General features: G+C 35.3%; 1 protein-coding gene across 1 annotated transcript; it reads right to left on the bottom strand.

The window, feature by feature from the left end:
- Window positions 1–13,946, bottom strand: LOC125504410 (GATA-binding factor C-like; the record flags this gene model as incomplete). Its single annotated transcript, XM_048666309.1, is given in 3 exon segments — window positions 1–1,200; window positions 1,288–1,435; window positions 13,812–13,946. Coding segments are annotated over 3 exon segments (540 nt in total), but the record flags the coding sequence as incomplete, so codon positions are not given.
- Between the last annotated feature and the right edge of the window lie 1,617 nt (window positions 13,947–15,563).

Below are 15,563 nucleotides of genomic sequence, written 5' to 3'. Positions count from 1 at the left end.
TCATGGATATGTTTATGTCAAGGTTCCAAAGCTTTCATGGCCGTTGTATTAACCCGCTGTAAAAAGATAAATAATATTTTCCATAATAGTCTTAGCACATTAATTTAGTTCAAAAAAATCATCCATAGAGTACCGCTGAAAATATTTCGAAAGTCCCCCTCCCCTGCACATTTGCAAAGAAATTCTAAATTGACTTTGTTACTCGATTAAATAATTCGTAATATAGATATATACATATAATAGAATGTCGATTATGTTGTAACTCGAGATATTAGTACCCTTACCAGGGTTGGTTTGTTTGTAAAACTGTGTATAATGATTTTTAAACCAACATTGAACAAATAATGCCCAAAACACTAATGAAACTGAGGTAAGCTTCAGTAGATTTTCAGAAAAAATGTCTGTTTCTTCCTGTCAAACAATCTATTGGAGTTTTGAAAACGACGATTTCAATGAACAATCTTTTATTTAAATTCAATGCTTCACTGTTCAATCACATTTGCGATTGATCAACGATTTTGCATGCAACATGGAATTAACATTTTGGACATATTCCAAGTCAATTGCAGGCAGCATCGATTGTTCCGGCTACTCTACTACTTTTAACTTAACACAGTCTGGTTAAAATAAAGAAAAACAGCAACATTTTTCCAATCTTGTTACATCCGATGACAAATTTCGTGACTGAGAAATAAATTCAACCCGGAAGAAATGAAAGAAAAAATGACTCTATTGATCCACCTTCTCGAAGCTGGACTTTACGTCGTAGACTTTGCGTAGATATCATGAAAAACCGTTACTTCGTACCAATTACTAGAGTAAAGTACACATAAAAAAATTCTTCAATACAAAAAAAAAACAGTTCGGGAGTGTTAAATCTGGAAATCCGCGCGGTCAATGGAAAACGTATTAGTAATGTTTTATTAAGACGAACCTCACAAGTTTAATAATCCGAAGACCAAGAATGAAATCCATGACCTACCATGCCGTTCGACGTGAGTCCTAGTCCCGCTGCACTCAAGGAACTCATGTGATGGTGGTAGGAGGCGGTTGGAGGTGGCGCTGGTGGCGGAGGGCCACTTACAAAGCCGTGAGGATGAGTGCTGTTTTGATACCAATGGCTCATGGCGTGATGGGGATGAAGGGCGGCATTCAAATGTGGATGACCGCCACCCATCGAGTTAAACTGCCCAAATCCGCCTGGAAATCAAAAAATAAATTAGTTTCATGATCGATAAAATCTCGAGCGGAAGGAAGAATCTCTTAACTAATCGGGAGGAAACTCACCTTTAGAGTCCAATGGCTTCATCATGTCACCCATCATTCCGCCTAACGACAAACAGGAAGCTCCAGACTTTTTCTTTTTACTCTTCGAGGATAACTTTCGATTTCTGGTCTGGATGCCCTCCTTTTTCATGGTGAGCGGTCGGTTTACCTGAAACAAAAAACACAATTTTTATTTGACCGAAAAAATTATATACCAAGATGAGATTAATTTTTGTCGGAATCAGGAGAACTTATTTGCCAAAAATGCATCAATGTCAAGCTTCGAAGGAGTCAACATTTGAATCCCAATCACGCAAAATATTGAGTAGAGAGCAAATGCGAGCTGATGACTCATGAATGTATATTTTCCTCTAGGGCACTTGGTATATATAGGGTGGCCCCTTCATCGGGACTGTAACTCAGATTAAATCGACTACCTATACAGAATGGCACAAAAAGTGATTGTTTATTAGGCGTATACCTTATATGTGAAAAATAAAGAAACATTTTTCCACATTACAGCGAAAGGAAATCAGTTTTTGGGTTATACCTTACTCAAGATTATTTCTGTTTCAGTTAGAGAATTTAATACTGTAATCATATGGTGTTTTTTTGGAATAATCGTAAATTTATTTACTCTTAACTCTGTATAGTTGAACTGATTTTGAAACGTGGTCCACTTAATTAGCTAAAAGTTGAGTCACCACGTAAATTCTTCTACATTTTACATATTTTTATTAGCGGTTTCTACTTGAGTACCGTTATTTCCAGGTCTGCTGCTACTAGGGCAGACCGTTTTCCCAATCAGTCAGCTTTTATCTGGTAATTTGCCATGGCATGAAACCGAACCAAAATAATCATACACCCATTATTCGAAAATGGGTACTCAGCGTACCACTCCCGCATAAATCTTGACAACCATTAAATTATACACTTGATCGTTTCGGTAGTTCTTCGGGTTGACAGATAGCAAGATTTCTTATAGGTGAGCCCGGCAGGAAACCTGCTACTTTAGAGTATTAATAATCATTTTATGATAAGTTTCTTTTCACGGCCCGGGTTCCTGATTGTTTACGATCGCTCGATGTCGAACCATTCTTTTCCTGCGTGGAACTGGTGCCTCTGTTGGACTAATTTTCATTTTGGCTTTGTTGTTTCACCGTTGAAAACCACCTGTTGAGACAATTCTACCAATTTGCGTAGCAAACAATTACTTTTAACAATGACGGCAGGTTTCCCAAACCATGTACGGGCTTGTACAAATTGTGAATGAAGGAAATTATGAAACTACTGATTACCATCAACCTTAAGACGAATTTCAGTGGGCGAAAAAAATTGAGACGCTTTATCTCAGGTAGAAGATCACATTTGTTAGGCTCGTTATAAAGGGTGCACTGACACTGATGTTTGTTTGCTACATAGACTCAATGAAATTATGGTAAATTGGTTGTTTGTCTCACAAAATGTTTTCTTTTCCGTTGCTTATATTCAAATCCACCGGGTGGAATTTGCTGGGAACATTGGAACTGCGGATATTTGGTGTGTCCATAGTTAAAACATCAGTTAATGTTTCCCCAAATTTTTTTTCTTTTGCAAAACTTTATCCAGGAAGTAACAAAGACACGCTCATGTTATACATTATATTTTTTAGCTACAAGGTAATTATACAATTTTAGCGCCTACATTGATCGACAGAGAATTTATTCAGTTATGAACAGGACGAGCATCTTTAAAATCGGTGGTTTTTATGATTCCCAAAGTCAAGTCGGGCATTTCATTCTCTTGCTAGAAAAAACGCGGTTTGGTAATTAGCCGATTTCTGAGAAACTGTAACAGATGTCGACTTCGAACATGCACTAATTGGTCGATAATCATTTTCTTTATGGCCCAAGAAAGTTTCCGAAAACCTAACTGTTTTGGAGACTTTTTGAAAAATTAAAAATTGAATCACTCGGTTTCTTCGTTCATTTTTAGCAAACAAAAAGAGTTTTGTTGAAGACCCACACTAAAATATGAAAATCTATATATTTCGCTTGCAATGTTTTTTAAAATTTCTGCTTCCAATTTGATTGCAGATTAGTTCTGCTGCGGAAAAGAAATTATACTTGCCTATTTATATTTGCAAAAATATAAGGAAAATCGTTGCAAATTAAAACTGCAAAACGTTCGCAGTCTTTGCCCGACAAACTTGGCACATTTGTGCGATATTCAACTAAACTTACACCTACATTTGAATGCCAAATGCATATTGTACATTGTTGCGCCCCCTTAATGCCCGAAATCCATAGAAAGCGTCCACATAAATAAAGATTAATCGGTTAAGACCTCGGCCAAATTCGCAGCTAAGCCCTATTTATAAAACACCGAGTTGGCAGAACGATCAAAGAAAGAATCGAAGAAGAATTACTTATCGCGATCCGGCAATCTCGGAAAGGCGTTCCATCGCAACTGACCGGAATAATGCTGAATTTGTCCGGGCTGTTTGCCGTTTCCGGGCTCACTTACTACGGGCATTGATGAGAAAAGTTCCGAACCATTGCCTTTATTTTATCGCTCAGGATTTGTCCGGATAAGACCACTCTCTAACACTCATGATTAGAAAAACGTTTCCGGCGCATCGGATTGCTGGTCCAAGACCGTTTTCCAAGAGTTTTTGTTTAATGATATTCTATGTATGGACTCCAAACAACTGTGCTTGAAGAAGCAATTAAAGCCTCAGCGCTTTGTCATTTTCCTATTGCACACTCACTTCCTTGGATTTTATATATCCATTCCATCTCACAGAGTTCTAAAAAGAAACATTGTGAAAGCAATCGAGTCGAATAATGTGCTCAAAAGCAAGTAAAACGATACTTTGAACAACAAAAGCTGTTATTTTCCACCCATGTCCTTAAAAGCCCGTACAACAAACATTATACGGTAATTGTCGTAATCTGTAGGGCCAATCTGGGCAATGAGAAAGGGCGGTGTAGGAAAAGGAACGATCTGCTCTGTAATTTAGTCACCCGCCGTCTTTGAATAGCTACCGGTACAAAAGTGCATCCCCTTGGATGACAAGAGCCCTACGGGTGTTGTTCCCGGATACAACAAGCGCTATTGATACAGTTGAATGTGTTTTTCTTATTTAAGTGAATTGATTTACGAAAACTATTTAAGTTTCTAATATTGGCAGATAATAGAGCACATCAATTTTCTGCGTATTTCCTTCAAAAAAAACCTTCTCCTCGAACACCACTGATAAACACACGGAATTCTAGTAAAACATGTCAGCATTTTCCAATTCCCGCTTTATACTTTCATGTACCTACCATGAATGCCCATTCAACGAGTTATACATGGTCTTCGTACTTCATAAATATACACCCATTCAATAGCTTCAGTTTCTTGTCCAGTTATTTATTCGGATGCTTCAGCAGTAGTCGATAAATTTCAAAGGTTGCACTTGAAGGAGTTGTTATTTTACATTTAGGTCTGGTTTTCCAATTCAGGCAACGTTTTCATCGAAATAAAGCTTAGTCAAAGGGAAGTCCGTGCAGACTACCAGGAAGAGTTAGCATATTAGATTTAAATGGCAGGAGAACGAAGCCATTATATCTTCTAATGTAGGCAAAACTAAATGTTTCACTTAGGAGTTTTGGGCATTTTTTTTATTTTGAATGGTTGTTTCTTTGTGGCAAGGTCTTCGAGTAGAACACTGTTTCATTTGAAAATAATGACTAAAAATGAAATGAGTATTAAATCTTCAACTAGTGATATCTTGAACAAATAAGACATGGACATTTGCCTCGTACTTCCCTAATAACCTTTTCAAAAGAAAAATGTGAAACAATCTGTACATAAAGAGAAAGTCTTCATTTCCAAGTCTTTAAAGTCTAAAGGGAGATAGTCATCAAATAGTTTTTAAAGTTAGGAATGTTATATAAAATGTTACATAAATGCTTCGTCAAGCGATATAATGTTTTGAAATCAAGATTGACAAATTGGCCGTTTATTGCTTTCATGAGACAAATGAAGAATGATAATCAATCACCGGCTGCCTCATTAACCAGTCTGCTTCCACAAGTCTTCAAATTAGAGTAATATTAAAAAAATAGTTTGGTTGATGTTAAGATCTTGTGAGTTAACCTGCTGCTTTGAATGCTGTATTTCCAAAACAATTGAAATTTGATGCTTGGAGTGAGAAAATCTGTAGTATACATGTGCTTAGTGAAAACGTGTCCAAAACGACTGTGTATGATTTCTTACACTCACGTTCTTCCAAACCAAATAGGCAGGATACATTTTCGGATTCGCCATTTTCTACTGAATTTAAAACCCGTGACGAAGTCCACCGACTCGTTGTTTAATGAGACAAAATACATTTATTAAACTGACACAGTATGCACTAAGCGCATTTGATGAACTTTCAAAGTAAGATAAATGTTAAAGAAACCTATTTTTGACCCAGCTGATGGAATTTAGATGAAGAAACTCATTTTTCGTCATTCAGCTCAGTAGTCCTTGCATTTACAAGTAAATAGCTTCGAGCCACACAAAATCATCCTCCTAACCATCTCAGAGCCTGTTGATTAAATTCAAAAATTTTTATACGTGTCCATTTGCAGCTAAAGTATCGTGTATAACATGAGGCACATCAGTACAAGAAACTCGAGTTCTGAAATGCGTCGGAGCGACAAAAAAAACCGCAACATCTCGATCAGTAAATCAGTCTGAATCGCGCGAGTTTTTCCAAGCACGTTTTCGACGTTCTTGAGGGTCGAATATGGGATCCGAGGATTCCTTTGGCGAGTAGTTATGTGCTTGAATTATTTAATTATCATTTTATTGTTCTTTGTGCGCTTTATGTGCATTTTATTAGCTGGGCAGTTCGGTGGGGTCCAAGTCGAGGTGAATTATGACCGTTGCGTGGAGAATATTATGACGAAATTAGCAGACTTAGTGCATGCTGTGGCTCAAATACCTTCCTAATTAAACATCAAGTAAAAATAGTAAATGCTATTTGACGATTGTTCGAATGCATTTCCTCTTGTAACTCTAATGCTATGGCATCTGGACGATGGTCGGATGGACATATCGAGGCCTCGAGCCACTCTCTGCCCAGTATATCATGCAGCAAGAGCCCACGCCCATTTCAAACAACGTCGTTACCCAACAACAATAACAATTTGTTACGAGAAGCAGTAATAAGCTTCATTTTAGATGTGGAGATATCGCCACGTCGTTTCACTCCACTACTGAAGGAGATCTTGCCTTCTGCCAATTTGTCGCAATTACACCAAAGTTGTCCCAATTAATTAGTTTTGTAATTGTAAAATAACAGAATGCATTTGTATGACTTGTCTCAACGATAAGTGCAAACTGTTGAAATCAAAGAATCTGCAAACTGTTTAAAAATAAGAGATCAACGAAGAATAATTTTCGAATTATTTGAATCAACGTTTTCAGTATTCAGTTCTTGAATTAAGGCATGAAATTCCGTTTTCCAATTCTATGTTTCCTTCCCTTTCAAACCTATGAGTTTTTCCGAATGAATTAAACGCAAATCAGTGAATAAATAACAAGGATGATAATATGAAGAAGAAGAAGATCTGAAACGCGCGCCTTAAGCTAGGCATGTGTAACAGTGTGTTGAGTTGTTGGCGCTCTGAGCGCAAGTGAGTTATAACTCTTCGCATCTCTAAATTGAAGAATTTCTTACAACATTCAATTCTCTAAGTGTATCTAAAATATATCAATTCATCGAGGTCACTTGAGATAAGTTCTAATATCGTCTTGAGATGCTTGAGAATAATATATGTTTAAGGAGAATAACGAATTTCAAAAATATTTTTCACTTAAGAAAAGAATCAAGAATTTTCAAAACCTTATCTGGCGAATCACCATACACTAGTGTATTCACATTATCATTACATAATATGTAGGCCTGGGTAAAACTGGGTTTGAGTTGCGCTTTTCAGGTGCTGTTTCTTTGTGAGTCGGTGAGTTATCTCATTGCGCCTCGCTGCGTCGCACTTTGAATTGCGCTTGTGGCGGAATAATTCTTGAAATCGGAACTTCTAAAGGGCATTTTTAATTCTAAATTTACAACAACGACTAAATTTACGACAATTTGTCTTAATGTCGTTCTTAAACGGGAAATATAGAATCATGGTGGACCTTATGGCAAGTGCAGTAGTCTGTTTGTGAAAGTGTAGTGAACTCCTAGAGCATTAATGGGTAGAAAATGAAGGATGGGGCCCCAGCTGGTAGAAAGGTGGTAATAGTGATCTCTTATCTATAAATCTTTTAGCGCTTGAACTGAGTTTAGTTTTCCGTCAAGCAACTGAAGTTTTATGGATTCTGTATATTTCTCTTTCTTTGCTTTGCTAATTTCAAATAAGTTTGTCTTTGGACATATTTCCTGCTGTACTAAACACCTTTTCTTCTTTCTTTTCAGGTGGCACTACGCAGATTTCGGTAAGCTTTCGGTAAACAATTACTTTGCCCCTGGTTTTCCATGTACATGTATAACTTTTAGTCCCATATTCATCAACTAAGTCGTAGCGTGGATTTGATATCCATTGAGATATTTGTTCTTTGGTAGTTGATTTTTACAATTTGGGAATTTTTTGGGGGTTTGTATTTTTGTATCAAGCTAATCTGAAGTTTTTCGCTAAAGAACCGCTTCAGATATGGAAATTCATCAGCATCAGTTATTGATAGTGTGGATTTGACGCCGATTAAACCATTTATTCCTTCACAAGAAATTTTTAAACTTTGATAATATTTTTGGCCGGCTTTGCATATTTACATCAAGCTCATCTGAAGCTTGTCTGCAAAGAACCGTTTCAGATATGCAAATACGCGTTCCAGCTTTATGTTTTTCATCAATAAAAGTCAAGAGTTTTAGTTTTGTCAGTTTTTTTTTATTGCAAAATCGACTGAAACATGACGACGCCTTTTTTGGCGTTCCTTAAGAACCATTTCAGTCACAGAGTTCGTTTTTATATTATTGGATAGAGAATTGGTAATTCGATTCAGTTATAATAATTTGCGTGAGTAAATTCCGATGGATTCGTCACAAAAAGTCACACGAAATTTGAATATCAGATATTTAGGAGCCACTTTACGACAAAATTTCATTTAAAAAAAAAACGTCTTCTACAGAATGTCAATTATTCAAGTTTCTACTGGCTTTACTTTGGCATATGGTATTTKTTATTGAAGAGTCTGCAKTTGCATAAAAGCGTWTATTTTCAATTCAACATATAAGAAGCGCGCAAAGTTCAGGATTTAATGTGATTTGAATSAATTTGTGAACCTTCACCTATAAACCTTATTCTTATAAAGGGGCGGATTAAAGCTTTACGAGGCYCTGGACTGGAATTTTAAAACCTCAMAAAAAAAGGTYACCAAATTTTTTACGAGTAACGTTTAATCAAATGGGAGACTGAAACGGAACTRCACCAGTGAGTTACTGTGCCGAYGCGTTGAGTTGGCGCACCAAACCATTTCGGCATCACTGCGCCAACTCCTGAAAATTAACTGAGTTTTCAACGCCTAATAATTTGTTTGTATATCTATTATACTATTTCAGATGTGAGACATGATGTGTTATTTTGGAAAAAAGAAATATGATTCTATCRAAAATGAAGTTCGTTCGAATAGTCATAATTGAAAWATGCTGCAGAATAACCTTGCACGTTTCTATTAGACAGTATGGCGTTTTTTCTATTAGACAATARGAYAACTATTGAAAGGAATTTCGACGTAAWGGCCTAAAGCCTTTACGTCGTTTTACGTTAAGAGATTTTGGAAAAAATGCGTTTATGTAATTTGCATTCTTTAATAAGGYATGGTGTTGAAACGTCCTTAATTTGGTGTTGCCCAATTAAATAATCCGCTAATAACGCAACGGTTGCCTGCGCTATGTTCAACCCATGTGGGACTCTGAAAAGGCTCACTCGAAAACTCTTAAATACGAACAACTGTCTCTTTATTCGGATTTTTAATGCGGTCTGATAGCCACGGACAAAGCTTTATTTGCATAGGCTTAAAGGATGCGAAAAATATACAACTTCGTCTTTGAAGCATGTGCTTCTTTAATATGGATATGAGGTTTTTACGAGAACCATTTTTTTCTCTTCTGYAGTACCRACAGTTTAAGGAATTTAGAGCATGACCGTCGACATAAACAGGTASATATGGAAAAACTATTTTAAATTGGAAAATCTTAAACAAAAATATTATTTACGAGTTGCAAGTACWAAATTATTTGTSMGKSTGTATTATTTAAAACTAAGTGAGTTGATAGAGCTTTTGGAAGCTCAAAARCCAAAAAGATTGATATAAAATAAGTTGGAATTAAAAAATTTTGKAAWAAWMATAAAGTAMAWACACAGTAAGYACASGTTATGAAAGTAAACAGAAATCTATTGGGTTTTCAGCAGTAYATCATTGGGCGATTTATTCGAGACTTAATCAAAATACATGCAYACTAAAAATTCACTTTTGACGTAGTTTACRATTTATTATWAAAATGTCGACATTTCGTGGCTAACAAACTACTCGTAYAATATAATCGCGTGTAGATCGAATTAATTTTAAGGGTCTTTATTACTGGTGCGGGATAATTTTGTGCAACTTGCAAAAATGCACCGACTGCAGCCTACGTCAACAGTGCAACAATAGCGAGAAGTAAAGTACGTGACATGGTAAAAATGTCGGCAACATTAAAACGAACAGTTTATGAAGAATTGCATAGGTCCACTGACCGCAGCTCTTTACTGCACTGCATATGTAATTAGTTGATGTCGCATAATGAAAGTACTACTAATTCAATTTGGCGGCATGTACAGACATGATCCAATTCAGGATGTCGCGGAATTTGTGCAGAGGTGTTGTGGAATCTCAGAAGAGCAATTATTCTCTGTGCGTGACACCAACTGCACTTTAACTCTTTTTTTAAACTAAAATGGTCAAAAGTTAATTATCCATTTAGACTCAATAGACTTGCAAATAGTCGTGATTAATCTGGACGAACTCAGTGAATTCTGGTAAAATGCACTGCTTCTATTTTAGAAATAAAATAATCTGACTCTGAACGATTTCAAGGAACGGTGCAATTTTTATATATGTTCGAAACGCAGCAAATTGACACGAACTGTAAATTAAGAAGAGAACAGCTTCCAACTTTAACGGTTATTATATATATTAACTTATGGAAAACGGCAAAGATGTATTTTCGTCGGTTGTATGCCAAAGTTGTTAGCCGAACAACAATCCCGGTTTTTAGTATTACATATTTCCAGTAATGTGAGGAAAATCAATCGAATACTGAAAGAGGACGCCCATATGCTTTCTCTAGAGGCAAATCGATTTATAATSTRTGTCTGTTTCTAATCAGTTATGTGATCAGTTATTTCACAAAGGTAAAAAGACACAGKACTGCCACTGTTCAACAAATGGRTTTYAGATCACAAATGCCTTAAAAATGAAAAATGCTCWTTTCGCAAAACGCACTTTATTGAACCATAATATTGGAWGCTGCTGATGATGAATAAGTTGAACTCATTTGCGTTCAGTAGCGTTAAATGGATCGTCAATTAGATTTAAATAAAAGAAATATAGGTGTCAAGTAGAACAAGTAGAAGATAAATTTCAAGTCGCGCAATTCCGAAAATAAATCCACTTTTAGGAAAAATCCTAAAGAGTATGAGAAATATTTATATATTATTTAAGATTAACACAATTTAACGCACATTTATGAGTAAAAGCTCAAGAACCAATTACTGAATTTAGAAATTGTAAAACTCTATTTTCAAAAATACGAACTCACTGCATTAATTGATCATAAGACCTGAAATTATTGCAGACGAACAGCCACACAGAATTAATAATGAGTAGAATCGAACGTAAGTAGTTTAGTGATGGATCTTTTTGAATCCGAAAAATAACAAATAATGTGATACTTCGTACATTTCAACATTCTGAGCTTGGCCACCTTGTCCACTTTAGGAAAGTTGATAAAAGTGTGCTTTTAAAGAAACCACGCACTATAAGTTCTTAAGCTAAATACATTTTAATGATCATTAACAAAAACGTATCATTAAAAGAATATTTTAAATAAATTAATATTCTATTGGCAACGCCACATAATATGAAAATATTCCAAATTTTGTTTTGGATTGAAATGAAACAAACAGCTTTTTAGAAACGACCATAAAACGGACATATTTAGCATTATGCGTATTGGAACAGTTTACCTAAACACAATCTGATCTGAAGTGAGTTTACTCTTGCACTAAATGCTTTGCTTTTAGAACGATCTTAAGCGGCCATCGCACCTGTTGGTCTCTTGGTTCTACTGTTTAATTTGTAAGAAAATCATGTTTTTCTAACGAATTTGTAGTGAATTACTTCCTGTCTCATATTTGTTCGAAAAATGTGAAAAATGGAAACAATTATTATTAAATGAGGGATTTTTTCAATTCTATTTTTATCATTGCAGACATACCAGTGTCTCTAAAAAGGAAAACTACATAGTCAAAGACACAATAAATGAGGAAACGTAAAATAAAACAATGCAAACCACGTCTCCTCTGTGTGGAGATCAAATGTCATCACGTTGTATAACGTCCAACACGGACTGCGTACATTTTTCCCAACACCCTGTGGCTATAATAATGTGATATTAATCAAAAACAAGACTGCAAGGTTCTATTGGGAATGCAAAAGTGTGATAGAAATGAAATAAAATAAAAGTAAAATGCTTAATTAAATTCTAGAGATTGAACCATCAAACAACTTAAAAATCAAAACTCGACGATCTTTTTTCATTCTCGAAAGAGTGTGAATGAACCCCGTTTTTTCTGTGTAAAATTTTTATTCCGTCTTTTCTGTGTACTTCAATTGTATATTCTCTGGTAACTTTTCAGATCTATTAAACGATTTTAGTGATTTCTCAGAAACTGGTGCTAGACTTGGGTAACAGTGTGCTGAGTTGCGCTATTGAGTTGTTGCCGCTCTTTGAGTTCTCGAGTTATAACTCATCGGTTAATTAGTTATAAATGATTTGTTGAAGCTTTACGAGACTCGAATTTTCACATCTAAAAATATTTTACTACTTTGTTGAAACAACTGAAAAAAGTAATCTATATTTTCCTAGCAACAGAACTGAGTTCATAGAAAGTCGACGAGTTTTCTTGTAAAATCTCTCTTAATTTTTTTTTCATAAAAGATTCAGTTTGCCAGTATTTTACAGTAAAACGTTAGGAAAAACGCGGTTTTCTGTTTAGAGACAGTGTTGTTTCGAAATATTGACCTAAAAGTGAAGACACCCCAGTTTCCAAAAGTTTTCCAAATAAATGATTATAAACTTTCGCTTTTTCAGTTCGGTGAAAAAAAAGACCCAGAATTCATTATTAGGGCTTGGCCCATAATTCAAAGCTGCAAAAAGTTTTCCAAAAATGTTTGCAAAGCGGTTAAAGAGGCGAGTGTTTAACTTATAGTTTTTCACAGAAAATAACTGAAGGTCGTCGGTATTTTAAATACAAAATAATGCGATTTTTGCGTAGAAGGAATTGCTTAATAGAAACTTTTTCAAAACTAGAATAACCTGAAAATTTCAAAGAGCTTTAAAAATCTTCAGAGCGATGAGGGCAACGAATTTTACAGATAATTTTTTGTAAACTTTTGCTCTTTTGTCGTTTTTTCAAGATAATCTTAAATACTTTAGGTAAAAAACTAAAAAAATTATTTGGTTTTTGTGCCATATTCGAGGCGAAATTTTATTTTGCACAACTTTTATTTTCGTGATCGGTTTTGGAGAAAACCTTAATGGTTTTCGGGGAAAAACGGGAGGAATTTATTTTCATTTTCGTTTCGAATTCCATTCTGAAAAAAGTTTTAGTCAAATTTTTGCGAACCTATAAATTTACCTTGTCATTTTTCGCGTAAAGGACCTCCAGATCGTCAGTATTTTAAAGTGAAACTCTACAAAATACAGCGTTTTTTTGTAGAAAGTAAATCAAAAAAAATCAGTCAAAACTAAAAACCACATTTTTTGAACAAACTCTGCAGTCTTCAGAGGAATGGTGGTGACGAAATTTCTAAATAATCTGTTATAAACTTTCGCTTATTCCGTTCGTTTTTTGAAAGAAAATTATTTGATTTTTGTTCCAAATTCGATGCTGGAAAGGGATTTCAAACCTTTTTGCAAAGCGAAGAAGAATTCGAAATTCATTTCATAACTTTTCACGGAAAATACCGTAAGTTTGTCAGCATTTTGTAAAGTGAAACTATAGAAAATTGAGCATTTAGAAGAAAGAGTAACTTGGCTAAAACTGGAAGATTTTGAAGACATTTTGAAAATATTATTAATTAATGACTCTTAAAATAAACCCAAAAGTAAGTGAAAAAACGTCAAAATTAAATTTTAAAATAGTTGCGACGAAATGAGCTGGCAAGGAGTTGAAAGAGCAATCAACACAACGATCAGTAAAACCGCCATGGTTAAATAGACCATTTTTAACAACACACTAGATCCATACAGAGAAACCACTTACATTGTGTAGTTTGTAGTAAAGTCCGCAGGCATTGCACACTGGTTCCCCATTTTGATTCCGTCGCCAGAGCGTCGTTGTCGTCGTTTTGCAGTTCGCACAACTCGTTCCTGCCCTCCTGGCTGCACTTTGTAAACTCTGAAAACAACAGAAACAACTTCATTAACCTCTGGCCCAGACGCAACAGCTCCAACATCTCCCGCAAACTCCCCTCATTAGAGAATTATCAATTCAGCTCTCGTTTCTGGTAGTACTACAACCAGAACCCGATTAAAAATCGTTATCCACATCTGAAATAACCACGTCTTTGTCCGCTAAACATTTATCAGTCCACTTCCATTCTCCGGAGTTCGAATGCGCTCTAAAACTTGTGTCACTGAAGTAAACCCATTGTCAGATTTAATTGGATAGCGATCTCCCAGCGATAAGGCTGGCTCGGCAATAAGGGTCCGAATCGCTAGCAGGTCAATTCAGGATCGCTGTACATTTCTCTGAATTGAAAGCAGGCGAATTTCGGCCTTAGTGCACGGATGGCATCGCGGACTTGATTGATTAGAAGATAAATGGGGTTTAAGTGTCGTCTGGGTGGTATAATCACAAAAACGAACAAGATGTGGGGACAGTATTTATTGCTACGACCGCCCGTCTGTTAGTACTGAAGCTCGGATTTTTTCAAATCGTTGCTTAATGTCCAAGCACAGGTTTAGACCCCTAAAAATGGAACTCAAATAGCCAATATTTTTGCTAGTGAAGTAGTAAAATCAAGAAAAATTTGAATATTATGTTTGACTTGTGCCAATTTGATGCAACACTGGTTTTGAAAAATTAAAACATTTTTAAAAACTCTTAAAATTATATGGGACATCCAGTTCTTCCATATAATGTTCAAAAATAAAATTCTGCCATTAGTACCAAAAGAGTGCGAGCAGAAGATCCAACGATAATTTACAGAATAAAATATTTCAAGTTATAACATCAACAAAAGTCATAAGTATTTCATGTTTAAAATAGTTTACCGGTACCAACATTTTTTCTTCTATTTATTCAAGTTGAAAGTGAAGTTTTTAATCTTAAAATACAATCATTCAATATCCATTGAAGCAAAACTTTATTATCCGTATGGCAATTGCTCTACAAAGTTTTGCTCTATTTTTTTCACTGAAATGTTTACCGGTACCAAAAGTATCTCAATGGAATATTGATCAAAACCAAAGATCAGGACTATTAACCAAGAATAGTAATTATTGAGATTATAATTGACGCGTTACCTGTTTGTTTATTACTCCCCAAGCACGCCAAAAAAAAAAGTTTTTGCTTAAATTTTGGGTTCAGAGTGAAAAACATTAAGTTACAAAACAGAAGGAGAAAATTTAAATTAAGGGAAGCAGAAGAATTAATTATAATTGTACACTGAATACTAAGCAACAAAAAAATATTGAATTAATTCGGTCAAAATAACGTTACACAGTGGATAACTTGTAATTGCTTGCAGCGATTTGTTTTCTGTTTGAAACGTTATTGAGTCCCTAAATGTTCTATAGGGGGGCAAATGAGAAAATACCAAATTTCGCACAAAGTTCGTTATACCCGAAGGTGGACAAAATACCTTTTTTGGTGCGCCAAGAGTTTAAAGCTAAACCAAATAGCTCTAAACGGTTTTTGAATTTTTAGGTCACCTCTTCTATTTAATCTGGTCTCAAAAAAATATATTCAATCTGATCTTGCAGCGATAACATTCAACAAACATAACAAACT

The sequence above is a fragment of the Dendroctonus ponderosae genome, unplaced genomic scaffold (assembly GCF_020466585.1).
Source record: "Dendroctonus ponderosae isolate FM_Combo_2020 unplaced genomic scaffold, Dpon_F_20191213v2 Dpon_F_20191213_475, whole genome shotgun sequence".
In the NCBI taxonomy this organism is placed as follows: Eukaryota; Metazoa; Arthropoda; class Insecta; order Coleoptera; family Curculionidae; genus Dendroctonus; species Dendroctonus ponderosae.
This window is presented reverse-complemented; position numbering and strand designations above follow the sequence as displayed.